This window comes from Culex quinquefasciatus, chromosome 3 (genome assembly GCF_015732765.1).
Source record: "Culex quinquefasciatus strain JHB chromosome 3, VPISU_Cqui_1.0_pri_paternal, whole genome shotgun sequence".
Lineage (NCBI taxonomy): Eukaryota > Metazoa > Arthropoda > Insecta > Diptera > Culicidae > Culex > Culex quinquefasciatus.
In genome coordinates, this window is record NC_051863.1 from 130261607 (window position 1) to 130279390 (window position 17784).

Genomic DNA, 17784 nt, shown 5'->3' on the forward strand with positions numbered 1-17784 from the left:
GATTACATGACATCGCATGACCCTTAAGCATTTCAATGAGTGCCGGCGCAACTTCCAAGAAAGTTACAGATTGAATTAGTTAAACTCCCCGCCATACATACTTGCACATGAAAGCAGATCCTTTCCCAGAAAGTGCTTAACCACATTCAATCACACGCCGGTGGAATGTTAATCAAAATCGTTTTACTGCACCTCGTCAAAATGTGACGTTTTCCCAAGGGTGTGCGTTTAGACGTTCTCTGTCAAAAGTAGATTTATGAACGTCATGAGACGCCGCCACACAAATGCAAGAGGTGAGAGTTTTAATTTTCATTTTTTTACGACGGGTTTCTCCCAAGTGCGCCGGGTGAAGAGAAACGTGGTAAAATTTAATTTAATTACTAACTAAACAGATTAATGTATGCGCGACGACGGCTGACGGCTTCGAACTTGGCTGGTTGACTTTTTTCACTTTTTAATTTTTAATTGCATTCACAAACCACGCCGCCACGCCACTCGACCGCTCAAGGTGCGCGCACAGTAACTTCATCCGGTGTTGGCACGAGTTGATAATGAATAGATTTTGCTGATTATTTTAAAGAGGTTTTTTTTTTCAAACTATTTTCATTCTATATGAAAAATATATCTTGATATGGAAAATGAGCTTTCATATGTTTTTGTAAGATTACCATTTCCCAATTGCACGAAATGATCAAAAGACTTCAAATCTAAGCGACCAACCCGCAATTTCAATCACGTTTCGAACAAAACTGGATCAACTCCAAACGACACTTGTGCAATACAAATTGGCATCCCCTCGTTCTAGCAACCGTTCTCTTTGATGTTCTCGGAATCCACTCGGGAACGTTTCAGACAGCAACAAAAAAACGGTATCGAATTCCATCGATTACGTTAAGTGGAACAACCACCGTCTTCTCGCCGCCCAGAAGCATATATGTGTTCTTCATTTGTCGTGCGCAAATTGTCGTATGTACCACTTACCAAGCAAAGTAAATACATGTGAAGAGCACCGCGACGCGTCACAACATCGCAGGTTTGAGGTTTGGCAAGCCGCCAGAGTCGCTCGACCATGAAACGTTATTTGCTGGGTCTCGATTTACATAATCATATTCTGCTGCCAGCCAGTTGAGCTGCCTTGAGAAGGTGGACACTTGGGCGAGTTTGAGTTTGCTCGAAATCACAACATTATTGGGTTGGAATACAAAACAAACACTGTTCTAGCTGTTTCGTAAGAAAACAATTCCGTGCTTCCTGATTGGTATTCAGTGAAGCTTTTGGGATGAATGAAGAACATTATTGATTATTCAGGAGGAATCGTCTGACTGTAAGGTAATTGGTATTCTAAGGACCACAATTTCACTGGAACTATGTCAATCGAAATTTGGTCAACTGGTCGTTAATTCTTAGGGTGGATGAGTATGGAGTGAACTGATATATCCGGTTCTCAACTCCAAACGAAACATACTTGACAGATTTTCCCTTAAACATACGTGAAGATTTTCCCTTATCCTCTTAAAAAAGTGGAATTATCGACAATTCCTGTTCTTTAAGTCCCCTATCCTTAATCCAGTGTAAAAAATCAAACCAACCACTTTACCAAACCCCAGGTCTTTAGTGGTTGGTCAAATGAACTGAGATGAAAGCGGGTCGTTTGAGGGATCTACTGTTATTTTTTGCTTGATGATTTCCTTTTATGGAAAACATATTTTGAGAAATGACTGATAATAGATTCAAGTTTGGAATAAAAACACCAAAATCTGAACCTTTTATGAAAATGCCATTCAATCTAGTGAAGTTTTGTTAATATGCGAATCATACCTTTACTGCCCATGTTCGCATATTTGTTCCATATGCAAAAACAGCAAGCTGACGCATTTGAAGTTTGTCCCACACATAAGGCTACGGTTTTCGCGAAAAAAAAACTGGATTTCCTCAAGACTCCTAGAACAAAGTACTGTATGTTGTAGGTTTTGCTGAAAGAGCACACGATAAATACACTATTTTGTGTGAAAGGTTCATCCATACAAGTTTCCATACAATTTTGGCTGCTGTCCATACAAAAATGGTAAGTAAATATTCAAACAGCTGTAACTTTTGAGTGAATTTTCTGATCAATTTGGTGTCTTCGGCAAAGTTGTAGGTATTATTGAGGACTTTTGAGAAAAAATAGGTACACAGAAAAAAATTGCAGATTTTTTTATCAACTTTTTTCACTAAAACTCAATTTCCCAACATACGTATTTTTTGATTTTCGAGATTTTTTTATATGTTTTAGGGGACAAAAATCCGCATTTTTTGAGCCATAGAAAAACATGGTCAAAAAATCTGCCGCCGAGTTATGAATTTTTGAAAAAAACATTGATTTTAGGAAAAAATCGAAGTTTCATGCAAAAACAAGTTTGACATTTTTTTTTAATGCAAAATTGAATTTGCAATCGAAAAGTACTCTACAGATTTTTTGATAAAGGGCTCCATTTTCAAGATGTAGCCACCGAAAGTTTGATTTTAGTGAAATATTAGAAGTTTTTCAATTTTTAAAAATAGTGACCATGAGTCACCGTTTCTAAAATTTTTTTTTTTTTTGAAAGTTCAGAAAATTTGCTATAAAATTGTCTAAGAGACATTGAAGATTGGTCCTCGGGTTGCTGAGATAGAGCCGTTTTCTCAATCTCACCAAAATAACCCACCATTTTCTAATGACGATATCTCAGCAACTAATGGTCCGATTATCAATGTTAATACATGAAACATTCGTGAAATTTTCCGATCTTTTCGAAAACAATATTTTGATTTTTTTTTAAATCGAGTCTAGCATTTTAAATGGGCGTAATATTCAATGTTTGGCCCATTAAAATGATAGTCTTACACTATTTGGCATATTCACAATATTTGGATATTTTTGAATTATCAATTGTTTTCCAAATTTCATGCTTAAGTGTTTTTAAAACGTCCCGATTCGCCCCAGTTGATTTTGGTCTTTTTGCCACCATTAATTTTTGAAGAAATTTAATAAAATTTATCATCTTTCATTGATTTTAATTTTATAATGAATTCATGCCTTTGTTTTACTTAGTTCTCATGCTCATGCTCAATTTACGGTTTTGTTAAACTTTGTATTATTTGCAGTCGTAGATTTTTTAAATGATTTCATATTTTTGAAAGTTTTTTTTTAATAGAAGCATATTAAATTAATTGCATAAAGTTTTTAAATTAAGTTTAGTCAAAATCAAGACATTAAGATTTGTTGTATGAAATAAATATATACAATTTCAAAACTAGGCTAAAGACACAATAACAAACATCAGTCTTCAAATTATTTCCAGTCCAAAAAAAAAAAATAGTTGAAGAATTTTTTATTTAATTATTTGCCCTATTTCTATTACTTACAAGAATAAAATATGAAGAAGGAATTTTCAATACTTTACAGTTAAATGAAGATAATTTTTTGAATTTGAGATGTTTTTCAAATTTTTCTACAAAATGTTTTCAAGGATTTAGGGGTTGCAACTGTTAGTTTTTGTTTTTCTATGACTGATACAAATTTTATTTAAAGTTTTTGTCACCCTTCCTTTCAAAGATGGCTCGAAAAATCAGGGAGCAAAAGAAAAATGCTTTCAAAAAACTCCAAAATTTCAATGAAAATTTATGTGCATTCAGCTGAAATAAATTTTAAATGCACTCCTCTGCGTTAAGAATCATTTTTAGCATGTTCGGATTGAAAAAATCTTTTGAATTTTCGAAAATTTTCAATGTTCAGTTTCACGTATGATTGATTGATGGATTTAAAAACACTTTTTCATTAAAATATTCAAACCATGACTTGTAATTACAATTTTTTTATTTTTTTGACTTTGACTGACAATGAAAACCTTTTCTTTTAAACATTTCTTACAATGGTTAACTTATCTTGAAAAATTTTCATTTCAATTTAAATGATCTTTCTTGTGAAAAATGCATTAACATCAGGAAAAAACAACATTCAAAAAGTTGCATATGACTTAACCCGGAAAAATGTCAGGAAATTTGATATTTTTATGTTGCATTTATCTCGCCAAACAAATACTTTTATAATAGTTTTGCCATTATAGTACAGTCATCCCTCATATTCGGAAAAGTTTACAGATCGATCAATGTTAAAAAAAAATCATAGTAAATCGATAATTGAACATAATAATTCGCTTTTACCTTCGTATTCCCCGGCTGTAAATTTTTACGTTTTGCATCAAGTTTTCAAAGAAAAACATAAACCTTGAAATTCACAAATTCGGAAAACTTTTTTCTTACGGATGTAAACAAACTTTGATTCTGTCCAGGAGTACATATTTTCTACAAAATAATGACTTCACACACTAAAACCAATGAAACTCAAGCTTAGTGATGTTTCATACATGGTCTGATATTTTTTTGTGAAAATATCTGTTGAATTCATTTGTTCCACAGTTGTGGGAGACACAATAACAGCCCACAATTTTGGAAAAGGCAATTTGGAGGCAGTATTTTGCAGTTCTGAATAAAAAAAATTCAATTCGAAATGCAGCTTTTTGCTCAAAAAGAACTACTTTTGCTTGTGAAATAGCGTGTCCAAATAAAGGTCCTTAAAAGAGAAGGGTCGCCAAAAAAGATGCATTTGGCATGCTATTGGCAAATTTTCACAAAAGTGTTCCAAATTTGTGGGTGTTCCGAATATGTGGGATGACTGTACATCATATTCCGTTTTTTTAATTTACAGAATGTTACCTCTTTAAGTAAAATTTCCATTTTTTTTTCGTTGAAGGGATAACAGTAGTTATGCTCTCGACTGTTACTCTACAATTTTAGATTTGGTTTTTCGGCTTTCAGTCATTTAGCAGTGAAAACAATGTATTGTTTCAATTTCCGACGTTTCGGCAAATTTATTGCCTTTTTCAAGGATTAAACCGTTTTTAATCCTTGAAAAAGGCAATAAATTTGCCGAAACGTCGGAAATTGAAACAATACATTGTTTTCACTGCTAAATGACTGAAAGCCGAAAAACCAAATCCAAAATTGAAGGGATAACTTAACTTTTATTTTGCTTGAATTGAAAAAAATGCCATGGTTTGATGTTTTTCAAGATTTTCCAGTCGTATATTTCGATGTTTGGGGGTTTGTCATATTTTTTGGTAAAACTTGAAACATTTGGTTTCTAGTCGAATTAATTTTATCAAAGCATAGAAGGGGAAATCGTCAAAATTAGTACATTCTCATTTTAATATTCAAAGGACGAGAAAGCCCTGCCAAATTTGACTTCAGAAATATACACTGTTTTTCAAAACTTTTTACAAAGTCGATGTTACCTGAAATGTGAAACAGATAAATTTTCAAAACCATTGATTACTTTTAGATATTTCCTTTCTTATATTTTTCAAAGCTCAATAAAGCTCGTCTAGAGACGAGGTTTCGTCGAAAAATGATTTACAGATTAGTTAAAACCAAAACAAAAATTAACTTTAAATATATTTAGATTTTTCAATTTTAAACAAAGTAGACGTTCATGGGGTCAAAACATAATGGCTTATCAACAGTCACTTTCAAGAATAATACAATCACGGCTAATATCAACTTTTGGCAAAAACTAGTTGTTAGCACCTGGTGGTAGAAGGATGTTCCACTGCATCTTCTGATTACGGCGGAACTCTCATGCCAAATATCAGATCATTTGGTTGAGAATTGGCCTGTCCTCAGCGGTTTAAAGTTCACATGTCGTTATTCCGAGTGAATTCATGTTGTCCTTAGACCTGTAGAATCGATTTAACGAAAAGCACAAAAATTACATAGTAATTTCCAAGTATTTTTTTTTTTTAAGTTTATATTTATTTAAATTTCTTTTCCATGTACATTCATTCAGTTAAAATATTATTGAGTGTCCAATCACAAACGATGACTTTTCACCTCAATTTTAAATACTAGCAACTTTCATTTATTCATGAAATATTGTAGCTTTCGCTATTCAGTGATTTCAAATGTAGGAGGTCCTACATGTACAAAGGAAAAGGGATACCTTAAAACTAACTTATAAACTATATAAAGAGCGGATCAATGCAGCTGAAGACTGCAATGATTTTTGTCGAAATGCATCAATTATCTTATTGGACATAACATCCAAAGTGTCAACTTCGGCTAATTGATGAAGTTCACTGGTGCTGAACCAGGGAGGAAGTTTCAGAATCATTTTCAGAATTTTGTTCTGAATCCTCTGAAGTTTTTCTTCCTGGTTAAGCAACAGCTTGTCCAGATCGGCACAGCATAAAGCATGGCAGGTCTGAAAATTTGTTTATAAATTAACAGTTTATTCTTGAGACAAAGTCTAGAATTCCTGTTTATAAGTGGATACAAACATTTAATATATTTGTTACATTTAACCTGGATACTTTCAATGTGATCCTTGTAAGTAAGGTTTTGTCAAAACCAAGTCCAAGATATTTCACTTGATCCTCCCACTTTAAATTTACCTCATTCATCTTTATAATGTGATGACTTTTTGGTTTAAGAAAATCAGCCCTTGGTTTGTGAGGGAAAATAATAAGTTGAGTTTTGCAGCATTTGGAGTAATTTTCCATTCTTTCAAATAAGAATTGAAAATATCCAAGCTTTTGTAATCTTCTTGTGATGACACGAAGGCTTCTGCCTTTGGCGGAGATGCTTGTGTCATCAGCAAAAAGTGATTTCTGACATCCTGGGGGCAAATCAGGCAAGTCAGAAGTAAAAATATTGTATAAAATTGGACCCAAAATGCTTCCTTGAGGGACGCCAGCACGTACAGGTAGTTGATCAGATTTGCTATTCTGATAACATACCTGCAGAGTACGATCCGTCAAATAATTTTGAATAATTTTCACGATATAAATCGGAAAATTAAACCTTTTCAATTTCGCAATCAAACCTTTATGCCAAACACTGTCAAATGCTTTTCTATGTCTAGAAGAGCAGCGCCAGTAGAATAGCCCTCAGATTTGTTGCTTCGAATTAAATTTGAAACTCTCAACAACTGATGAGTAGTTGAATGCCCAAGGCGAAATCCAAACTGCTCATCAGCGAAAATTGAATTTTCATTAATGTGCGTCATCATTCTATTAAGAATTATTCTTTCGAATAATTTACTAATAGATGAAAGCAAACTAATGGGCCGATAGCTTGAGGCTTCAGCAGGATTTTTATCCGGTTTCAAAATCGGAATTACTTTGGCATTTTTCCAACTACTGGGAAAATATGCCAAATCAAAACATTTGTTGAAAATTTTGACCAAGCTACTTAAAGTTGCTTCTGGTAATTTTTAATTAAAATGTAAAAATGCCATCCTCACCAGGGGCTTTCATATTTTTAAATTTTTGATAATAGATTTTATTTCATTCAGATCCGTATTAAAAACTTCATCTGATGAAAATTCTTGTTCAACAATATTCTGAAATTCTATTGAAATTTGATTTTCAATAGGACTCAAAACATTCAAGTTGAAATTATGAGCACTCTCAAACTGCTGAGCAAGTTTTGAGCTTTCTCCCCATTAGTTAATAGAATATTATCACCATCTTTTAAAGAAGGGATTGGTTTTGAGGTTTCTTAAGAACCTTTGAAAGTTTCAAAAGGTTTGGAATAAGGTTTAATTTGTTCGACATCTCTTGCGAACTTTTCATTTCGCAGGAGAGTGAATCTGTGGTCAATAACCTTTTGCAAATCTTTTGAATTCGCTTCAGTGCAGGATCACGAGAACGTTGATACTGTCTTCGGCGAACATTTTTAGACGAATCAGAAGCTGAAGATCGTCATCAATAATGGGAGAATCAAATTTGACTTGGACTTTAGGAATAGCAATATTCCTAGCATCCAAAATTGCATTAGTTAAAGATTCCAAGGCTGAATCAATATCAGCTTTGGTTTCTAAAACAAAATCATGATTTAAATTATTCTCAATATGATGCTGATACCTGTCCCAATTAGCTTTGTGGTAATTAAACACAGAACTATTGGGTCTGGTAACTGCTTCATGAGAAAGTGAAAAAGTTACTGGAGGTGATCAGAATCAAAATCAGCATGAGTCACTAAAGGACCACAATACTGACTTTGATTTGTCAAAACCAAATCAATTGTTGATGGATTTCTAACAGAAGAAAAGCAAGTTGGCCCATTCGGGTATAAAACCGAATAAAGACCAGAAGTGCAATCTCTGAACAGAATTTTACCATTGGAATTTACTTTTGAATTATTCCAAGATTGGTGTTTGGCATTAAAATCACCGATGATCAAAAATCGAGATCTATGCCGAGTAAGTTTATTCAAATCCCCTTTGAAATAATTTTTATTTTCCCCAGTGCATTGGAAAGGCAAATATGCAGCTGCAATCATAATTTTCCCAAAGAAGTTTCAAGTTCAATGCCCAAACTTTCAATAACTTTTAACTTAAAGTCACGTAACGTGCTATAAGTCATACTACGGTGGATAACTATTGCAACTCCACCGCCATTTCGATTCATTCGGTTATTAGTTATAACTTTATAATCTGGATCACTTTTCAAATAAGTGCCAGTTTTTAAAAATGTTTCGGTTATAACAGCAACATGCACGTTATGAACTCGTAAAAGTTGAAAAATTCATTTTCTTTCGCTTTTAAAGAGCGAGCATTAAAATTCATAATATTGATGGAATTACTTAGATCCATGATTAAACTTCAGGGTAAGAACAACATCATTCGCAAATTTTAATCCAATCTGGATAGCTTCCATCATGGATGTAGCATTACTCATTGTTTGAATCAAACCAAACAGTGAGTTTTGCAAAAAGTCATTTTTCAAACGTAACATCGCCGAGATCAGAAGATCCCAAAGCGTTGCCAGCAGAAAAATTTTCAAATGAAATTTGAGGTACCTGCCCAATTTGAAAATTGGTAGAGGATTTAAAATTCGTGGATGAACCCGAACCCGAAACGACGTTAGCATAAGAAATGCCATTGTTGTTACCTAACTTTTCCACGGTAGGGGTATTTCTAGCATTGTTCGAGTGAGACAGCACGAACGTTTGATTTAAAGATGCAGGTACAACCTGACTTTGAGAAAATTTCGGTTTGGATTTCGGCTGATGCTTAGCACGAGAATCCAAAACCTTTTTCTGATGGGGCAATCCCAGAAATTTGATTTGTGATTTCCACCACAATTTGCACATTTAAATTGGGTGACTTCTTTCACGGGACAATTGTCCTTGTCGTGAGAAGAATCCCCGCAAACCATGCATTTTGGAACCATGGCGCAATGATCAGTACCGTGACCGAATGCCTGGCAACGCCGGCACTGGGTCAGATTCTGGCCATTACCGCCATGTTTCTAAAATGCTCCCACTTTACCCGTACATGGAACAAAAACTGAACTTTGTCCAAAAGTTTCAAATTGTTGATTTCATTTCTGTTGAAATGAATCAGATAAAATTGTGAAGTCAAACCAAAGCGAGAAATATTCCCGTTTGATTTTTCTTCATTGGTATTACTTGGGATGGGGCAAAGCCAAGCAACACCTTAAGTTCGTTTTTGATCTCATCCACCGACAAGTCGTTGGAGAGACCTTTCAAGACCGCCTTGAATGGCCGAGCATTCTTGGTCTCATACGTGTAGAAATTGTGTTTGTGGTTTTTCAAATAACCAACAAAAGTTTGGTGATCTTGTAAAGATTCCGTCAACAAGCGACATTCTCCTCTTCGACCAAGCTGGAACGAAACTTTCAAATTGCAAGTTTCCTTGCAATTCTTCAGTTGCGTTCGAAAGCTGGCCAAATCGGAGACGGAAGTCACTACAATTGGCGGAGCCTTTACTCGTTTCTCGACGGCAGAAGGCTCAGTACGAGGAGAAGGTTCCTTGTCATCAGTTTCGGATAAAACACCGAAACTGTTTGTCAATGGAATTGGAGGATTGACCTCACATTCAGAATCAGAATCAGACCTCAGAAGAGGCTGTTTTCTTTTCTGTTTCCGTTAGCCGGTTTAGCGTTCAAACGCTTCACCGACGTAACGACCAAATCTTCAGAAGATTTGCGTTTACCTTTGTTTTGACGCATTTTGCAAGCAAAGTTCTCTTAAAAGATGGCTTCGTTTGTAAAATACAACAAAATTTCAGGTGGTGTTAGTCTTGAAAAGACTGTTTAGAATTTTGGAAAATAACTCAGGTAGTCTTTAAAAAGACTGTGAATTTTGTTTTGAAATAACTCTGAGCTTAGGTAGTAAAAAATACCGCAGCTCTAGTGTCCGTTCACCACGAAGGTTCGCAAGACACAGTAATTTCCAAGTAAATTTCAACTCCCTTGGGCAGGCACATTCTCAACCAAATGGGCTGATATTTGGCATGAGAGTCTCTATGGGTATCCGCTACAAGGGAAACCATGGTTTGTCGTAATCTGAGATGTTTTTTGGTTTAAGTACCCTAGTAGAGATATAGGCGAAAACGGTAGAGATTTGGTAATTTCAGTTTTTTTTAATTTTTGTTTTAAAAGATAAATTGGCAAATCTACACCGATTTCCAGAAAATGTTCACCAGGGAATGTTTTCACTCCCTAAAACTCCTAATAGTATACAAAATCATTCATTGTCATCATCATTCGTTCATTAAAACGGTTCATCCCATTTAGTGGCTTATTGGCAAATGTACATATCAGATTCACAAATTGCTCTCCAAAATGTCATACCAACTTGAACGGCTTAAGATTGCCTCAATGATTCAAGTCTTCGAATTCGTTATTTCCAAGAATCTTGCAATTTAGAGAACGCCAAGGCCATGATTTAGCGCGAACAATAAAATTGTTGATTTGAGAAACGATTTTTAACGAGTTGATAAAATTTAATAGGGCTCAATGTCATACTTGATGTTCTTCGAACCAATGAAATTTTTAATAATCTGCCTTTCATTACTCAATATATTTTTTTGGAAATTGATCTTCTGAACTCACTCTTCTCTAACCTTTAACCCCCTTCAATGCCTTCCCTTCTCACCTTGTACCACCACACTATTTATCTATGATTTGCCCATCCAATCCTACGATTTCCATCTCAAACCTCTACGTGTTCCACGAGTGGTGAAAGGTAATCACCCTGCACTTCTCGAAGCATCCGAACGAAAACCCTTCTAAGACCTCGACACGATCGCCCAATTAAATGATGATGAACCCCCGCACACACACTGCAGTTCGCTCGGAAACCCATCTCAACTCACCATTTTCAAAGCTGGGGCCTGGTTGGCTCGAACTCCAAGCGTTCACTTCCGTTCTATTCCTTTCGGCTGCTGCTGCTCAAGCTGCTTCTGGCAAGGTCTCGTGTCCTTCGCTAGCCAAAACAACCCTCGGGCCAATCGAACACACACGCACAATCACACACTATTTAACTTCTTTTTTTTTCGTTGATTTCGTTTCTTCCCGAACCGGATTCGAACCTCGAGCTGCTGAAAACGAGAAATGCAAAAAGGGTTTTTTTTTCTTTGCTTCCTGGAATAACGCTCTGACGACTTCCGGTTTTGGCGCGCACACACACACACACACGCTGCGCGTGAACAAACAAGTTTTTCTTCTTTTTTGCTGCTGCCACTGCTGCTGTTTTGTGCTGTGTCTTGTTCAAAAGTAGTGCAGAAGGTGGTTGTGAAACTGCATGCAGCCAAGCTGCAGCTTGAGGTAAATGGTGCTGCGCGTGGAAAATTTTCCAAGCGAAAATCACAGAGATGAAAGCTTTTTTCTGCAAAAGCTGCCACAAATAATGGTCATTTTTCCTTCACAACTTGGTGGAGAGATGTTTTGAGACGGAGAGGGGGCCTTGTGCGAAATTATTAAAATATGTTTTTTTCTTTATTCATTAGCTCGAGCAAGTTAATATAAAGATAAATATGCATGCAAAAGGCAGGTAGTGGTAGCAGCAGTCTCTAAGAGGCGTAGAGAAAAGATGCTGCAGATTTTTGCTAAGCTGTGAATTAGATGAAGGCTGCAGACGGTTTCACAATTTCGAACACGCTGTTTGAGTACACTCGGTTGATTGGGAAATGTGGTAAAAGCAGTCATAGTGTGGTTAATTGAATGTTTATTTTTTCATGAGGTTAATTTAATAAACTACAAAAAATTTCACATCTATTATTGAACGGTTTACTTTTTCGATGCAGTTTTACACCGAATCTTATGTCTCCAATTTAATCTTTCCATCATTGAGTGTTCTTTTTATATTATTTTAGACACATTCCGATTTGTGCATTTTTTTAAAATATTTTTGCGTTGCAGTTTATCCAAATGAACTGCAAACCTCAAACAGCTCAAACACCTTCCGCCAAAACAATTTCGCAGATAAATTTTCAAAAAGTTTTATGCAGAATTTCCTTAGTTAAATAATTTTTTATACGAACTTATCAGTAAACGATTTATCTCGAATTCTTTTCTTAATTAGTCAAGGATGACACTCGAGTAATGATTATTCACAACCAATAACTTTATTTTTGTTAATTTTTCGATATCTGTACAAACTTTTTTTTAACTGTTTCTTGTTTTTTATTGGATTTGTTATGAAACTTTTTAAAGAAATAATCTTTTCATGAGCTTATTGTGGTAAAATGTTTGGCATGAGTTTTTGAACAAAACTTTGTACTACGTTGTTGTCAAACTTTCAATTTTCGCATGTTCCATCCCAAAATGGTTCCAAGGGGTGAGTACATTTGCTTCAATGCTTTTGGACATTATTTGGAAAAATATACTAAACTTGTTTGAAACGTTTCTAGTTAATTTAACTTTTAAACCCCAATTTCGATAGTTTAGATTTCATTTTTTCTGTTTTGATAGTCTTTAAGAATGAGAAGCTTTACAGGTTATAGAAATTTAAAAAGGAACGTTCAGATGTTGTTTCACGGCCTTAAAATGATTTAAAATGTTGAATCATTTAGCAAAAATGTATATTTTTTGTTGAAATCAAGGATGAATTATTTTTTTTTTTTGTAAAATTTGAATGCTAAAATTGAATTATCCTTTGAATTTCTTATCGCTAATATTTGGTTATTTTTCAGAAACTCTTAACTCTTAAATTAAAGGAAATCCTCAATGTTTGTTTTTTGAGTATTTTAAATTTAATTAAACGAAATTTTATTCCAATGAATTAGTTTAATATTGCCTATTTTTACCATTAATCAAACATCTTATAACGATCAACATGATTGTTGTTCAAATGTATTGAAAACGGTATGTATTTCCATCGTGCACCTTATGTTGGCATGCAGCGTTTCAGCGCATATCATACAATTTCAACACTTTCACAACATTATTTGTTCAAATTGAGAAAATCTGTAAATCAAACGGAGTTAGCACCGAGTCAAGCTAAACAAACGAAAAATTTCCCTCTTATATCATACTTAATGGGATCAGTTAGCAGATCCAATCTAGAACAAATCTGCGATGAAAATAAAGTGTATGATATCTGGTTTACACATTTACTCTTTATTTTTAAGTAGCACTTTCCACAGCACACAAATTAAGTAACCTTTCAAATTTTATTTAAAGATTTTTGTTTTAAATTTACTGTTGATTGATTAATTTTCTATAAATAATCATAAATCGAGAATCTTACTATTTAAAAAAATTTCAATCATAAAAGGCTAACTGTTTTGGCATCTCACTACGATTATATGAAATATAATATTTAAAATTTAAGAAATAAATGTGTTTACATTTGCTTGTCTCATTATCAGAATTTTTATGACTTTTCAACATGTTTAAGCAATTTATGATGTGTACTAAAAAGTGGAATAGCATGTAATCTAATCGAGCCACTTGTGGAAAGTAAACCAGCAATTTTCTTTTTTTTTTTGCAAAACATTCCAAGCATTTGCGAACTTCCTCCAGATGGAGAATTTTTTTAATAAAATTAAGGAACATTTTACATTTTCAAGCAAATAAACTAAATAATTTTAAGGTTTTCGTTAATTGATTCCCAAGTAACATTTTTTTCCAGGAGTTCTACAAGAGCTCTTCAAGATAGCTACAGCATAGCAGTTTGGACCGCGGTAGGATAAAACTCTCTTCAAGTACTCTTCCAAACTCCTGAAGAAGTTTTGAAGAGAATTTTATCCTACCGCGGTCCAAACTGCTATGCTGTAGCTATCTTGAAGAGCTCTTGTAGAACTCCTGGATAAAATGTTACTTGGGATTGGAACCATTTTTTAATCTTTTTTCTTTGAAATGACCTCATTTATGTTCAAAAATATTAAAACCAATGTTCAACTTACATTTATGTGTAAAAAAAGTAGATCCTGATTTTGTTTTCTTGATCATGATAAATTTGATTTTATATTCGTAATGGCAAGATTTTGATGAAAAAAACTGTTTTTTAAAGCTTTGTCTGTACAATTTGGCCAACTTTATTCCAATTTCCTAAAAATTATTCGCCAGTATGGTCAATTCCCAAGAGTTCCATTCTCAAAAATGAACCATTTTCAAGAAATTTTTATTTGATGTGTTTTACCAAAAGAAGTACATTTTGAATGTTGTTGTTTCATTTATTAACGTCAACATTCAAACAACACCATTCAAAATGTACTTCTTTTGGTAAAACACTTCCAATAAAAATTTCCTCAAAATGGTTCATTTTTAGGAATGGAATTCTTGGGAATTGACCATACTGGCGAATAATTTTTAGGTCATTGGAATAAAGTTTTACCAAAAGAAGTACATTTTGAATGAAAATTATGTAACTCATAAGGAATAACTTTTATTTTTGGAACATTAAAATCTTCAAATCTTTAAATGATCATCTTTATCCTATAAAACAGAAAGATAAATCTTTACCATAAAAATTTACCCTTCATTTTTTATTTTTCCTGTGTTCAGGAGGTCATTTTGAGCAACTTTTGTTCTAAAAAAACTTCACTTCTCTTGTTTTATGTTTTTCTTGTTTTATTTTTAAGTATTTTAATTTTCATTTATCTTTTTAAGTTTATGTTTGCTTTTGGTTGTATTTAGCATATACTAACACCTCCTATCATTACATTTTGCCTATCCAATTTTTTCTGTGTTTTACAGTCACTTTTTCATTTTTTTACTTGATTTTCACATTTTCTGCTATAGAATGGCACCATTATCATTTAAATTGTTAAAAAATGCGTAGAGGCATAATCTGGGACACTACAAAAATTACTGCATACTTAATTTTACTTAAAGTATAGGAAATGTTAGCAAAAAACACAGCCAAAGTTGACCCCTAAAAATTGACATTTTTAAAAACCATTGGCAAAGTCACATAAAACAAGTAAGACTTCCAACCCTAAAATTATCCAAAATTTAAGAGTTCTTCTTTCCAATGTAATTTAAAGATCAAAAATTGGTTGAAAAAAGGATTTTTGGCGATTTTTCAGATCGAAGCCTGTCTAAAGGTGGGGTTAGGTTGTAAAGGGTTAAATATTTTCAAATTTAAGGGACGAATCTCGATAAATTTCATAGTTTACAAGATTCTTTTTCTTTTGTTTTGTATTTTTCAAATCGGTAAATCTTTTAAAAAGAAGAGTGAATCTCTTTAAATAAGTAAATCTTGAGGAATTTCTTAGTTTGTGCCAAAATTACTATTCTTTTTGAAATCCTCAATCTTCAAATCTTATAAAATTAAAAATTTCTATTAACTTCATTTTTCTCATATAGATTTCCTTTTTTGGTAAATGAAAAACCATGAACGTTTTTGGAAAATGGTTCATTTCAGGAAATAGTATATTTTGAGGAATGGATCATTCTAAAGAATGGTATTTTGGGGAATGGTCCATTATGACGAATGAATTTCTGGGGAATTTGGGATAGTTTGGCCTAAGTGGCTTCTCTTTTAAAATCATTAGAGTCGGTGGAGTCACCAAGAACAAAAAAAAATCTAAACATTAAAGGAATGTACAGTGCTTAAGGAAGTTATAATAAAATTGTTTTAAACTAAAAACAATCATTACAATTAGGCCTACAAAATGAGAACGAAATTTACGTAAAACTTTTCGCCCTAAAATTTCAATAAAATAGAAAATAATTTAACGAAAACATTTTTGAATCGAAATTCAATAAATTTCAAAGCTCCCAAATTGAATATTTAGCCATTCAATTTGTGGGGAGCTTTTGATCCATATTGCTAATTCTGAATTTTGTTGCACCCTCTTAAGGATATCGCTAAGCACGTTTAACATGTAAACTCCCAAGCTGAAGAGAAATGGGCAATTTCTATACCTATTCCCCCTTTTTTTTGTTAAAGCAGTTTTTTGCTCATTTACGTTTAATAATGTTAAAACTGCGTTTGAACTTTAGATACATTTTTAAAATTAAGACTTTTTGGTCTTCCACCTGTGATTCTACGAATATTTTCTAAAATATATAAAATAAAGTTTGCAATAGTTTTAAAGCTTTTAGAATTTCTTCATCATTCCCAAACAAATTTTACCTCCACTTTTTCCTCCACAACTGAGTGTAAACTGCGCTAGCAAAAAAAAAATCGCTGTTAGTTATGAGGAGAAAAGAGAAATCGGGTTCGTCGCTTGTTTTTCCCAATGCACCACCAACAGCACACCAGACTACGGCGCAGCAGCAGCACCAGCAGCGGCATTCAAGTCTTTTGTGTGTTTCTCAACCGCACGGAGCGCACACGCGAGTGTGTGATTTTGTTTCACGTTTGCTAATTTATTGTATTGTGTGTATTTCACATTCACTGAAATCCAATCCGAGGACGGACGCCTTTTTGTGTAACTCTTTCTGCAACATTTGCACTGTTTTGACTGACTGTTATATTTGTTTTATTATCTCTTCATTTGTCTTGTGTTTTCTTAAGATTTCATATTTTTTTTTAAATAAAAACTTTTAGTTTTTTTCGTTTTCTTGAAATTTTGATTAATTTTCCTTTTTTCTTTATTGAAACCAAAAACTAAACACACCAATTGTTTCCTTCTTGATTAACGCACCTCACTTTCCACCAAAAATTATGTTCTTCCAAAAAAAATAAAAACTAGAGAGCTTTTGCGCCCCGAAAACGTGTTGGAAAATTCGAAGTCGGAGACGGAGTCACAGCGATATTGACACAAACTATGCGAACTAGGGACTAAATCAAAATTTGTATTTCATAAACATCGATACCGCGGGTGCCGTGCCTTTCTCGTCGGGGTCTTCGTCGTCGTAGAAGAGATCGGCTCGCGATCGGGCCCGCACGACGCACGACACGATCGGGCTTAAGAGGTGCGATTGGAGTGGGATCAAGCGCGGGAGAGAGAGAGACAGATTTAAAAGCTTCAGTCGGTGGTCGGTGGAGTGGGTGGGAGAAACGTTTATGAAAAGGTTTTTTTTCTGTTGCTGCGACTTGTAAAGTTTGAAACTTTGACGAAAGAGATAGAGATAGGTGGAGAGAGAGAGAGTATAAGGTGCGCTTAGTGAATGGAGGCGCCCCTTTGTTGGGTTCGGAGCAAAACCCTTGAAGGGAGCAGAAGAATTGAACGCAATTTAAAATTTTTAGCAATCAAAAGCATCATGTCTCTAAAACTTACATTGAAAACTCACAGCGAAAAATATAATTTCGCTTGAATAATTAATGAATTAATAAGTTACCCCTCAGGACAAAGTTTCACGCAAATCGAAGAGGGTTCGGGGCAACTTTTCCCGATTTCGTGTGAGTTGGTAGAGAATTACCCAATAATGTTTAAACGTTTTTTGAATACCCAAATTTCCCTTTTGCTGAAGACCATTACAACAAACACAATTTTATTTCACTTATTTTACGGATTGAATTCTGGTATTTTTTGTTTAGGATGAGCTTCATTTTGAAGAT

The 17784-nt window shown here is 34.0% G+C and overlaps 1 protein-coding gene across 3 annotated transcripts in view; it reads right to left on the reverse strand.

The window, feature by feature from the left end:
* Positions 1–17062, reverse strand: part of LOC6045676 (probable chitinase 10) — a 125346-nt gene extending 108284 nt beyond the window's left edge. Inside the window, exons 1-2 of one of the 3 annotated variants that reach the window (XM_038262538.1) lie at positions 16933–17062; positions 11204–11428 (exon numbers count right to left, since the gene is read on the reverse strand). In XM_038262538.1, the coding sequence (XP_038118466.1) occupies positions 11204–11206 (3 nt within the window). In that variant the 5' untranslated portion in view covers positions 11207–11428; positions 16933–17062. Of the gene's footprint in view, positions 1–11203; positions 11429–16927 lie in introns of all 3 variants that reach the window. The other 2 variants (XM_038262537.1, XM_038262536.1) reach the window with 2 other exon arrangements.
* Positions 17063–17784: the final 722 nt, after the last annotated feature.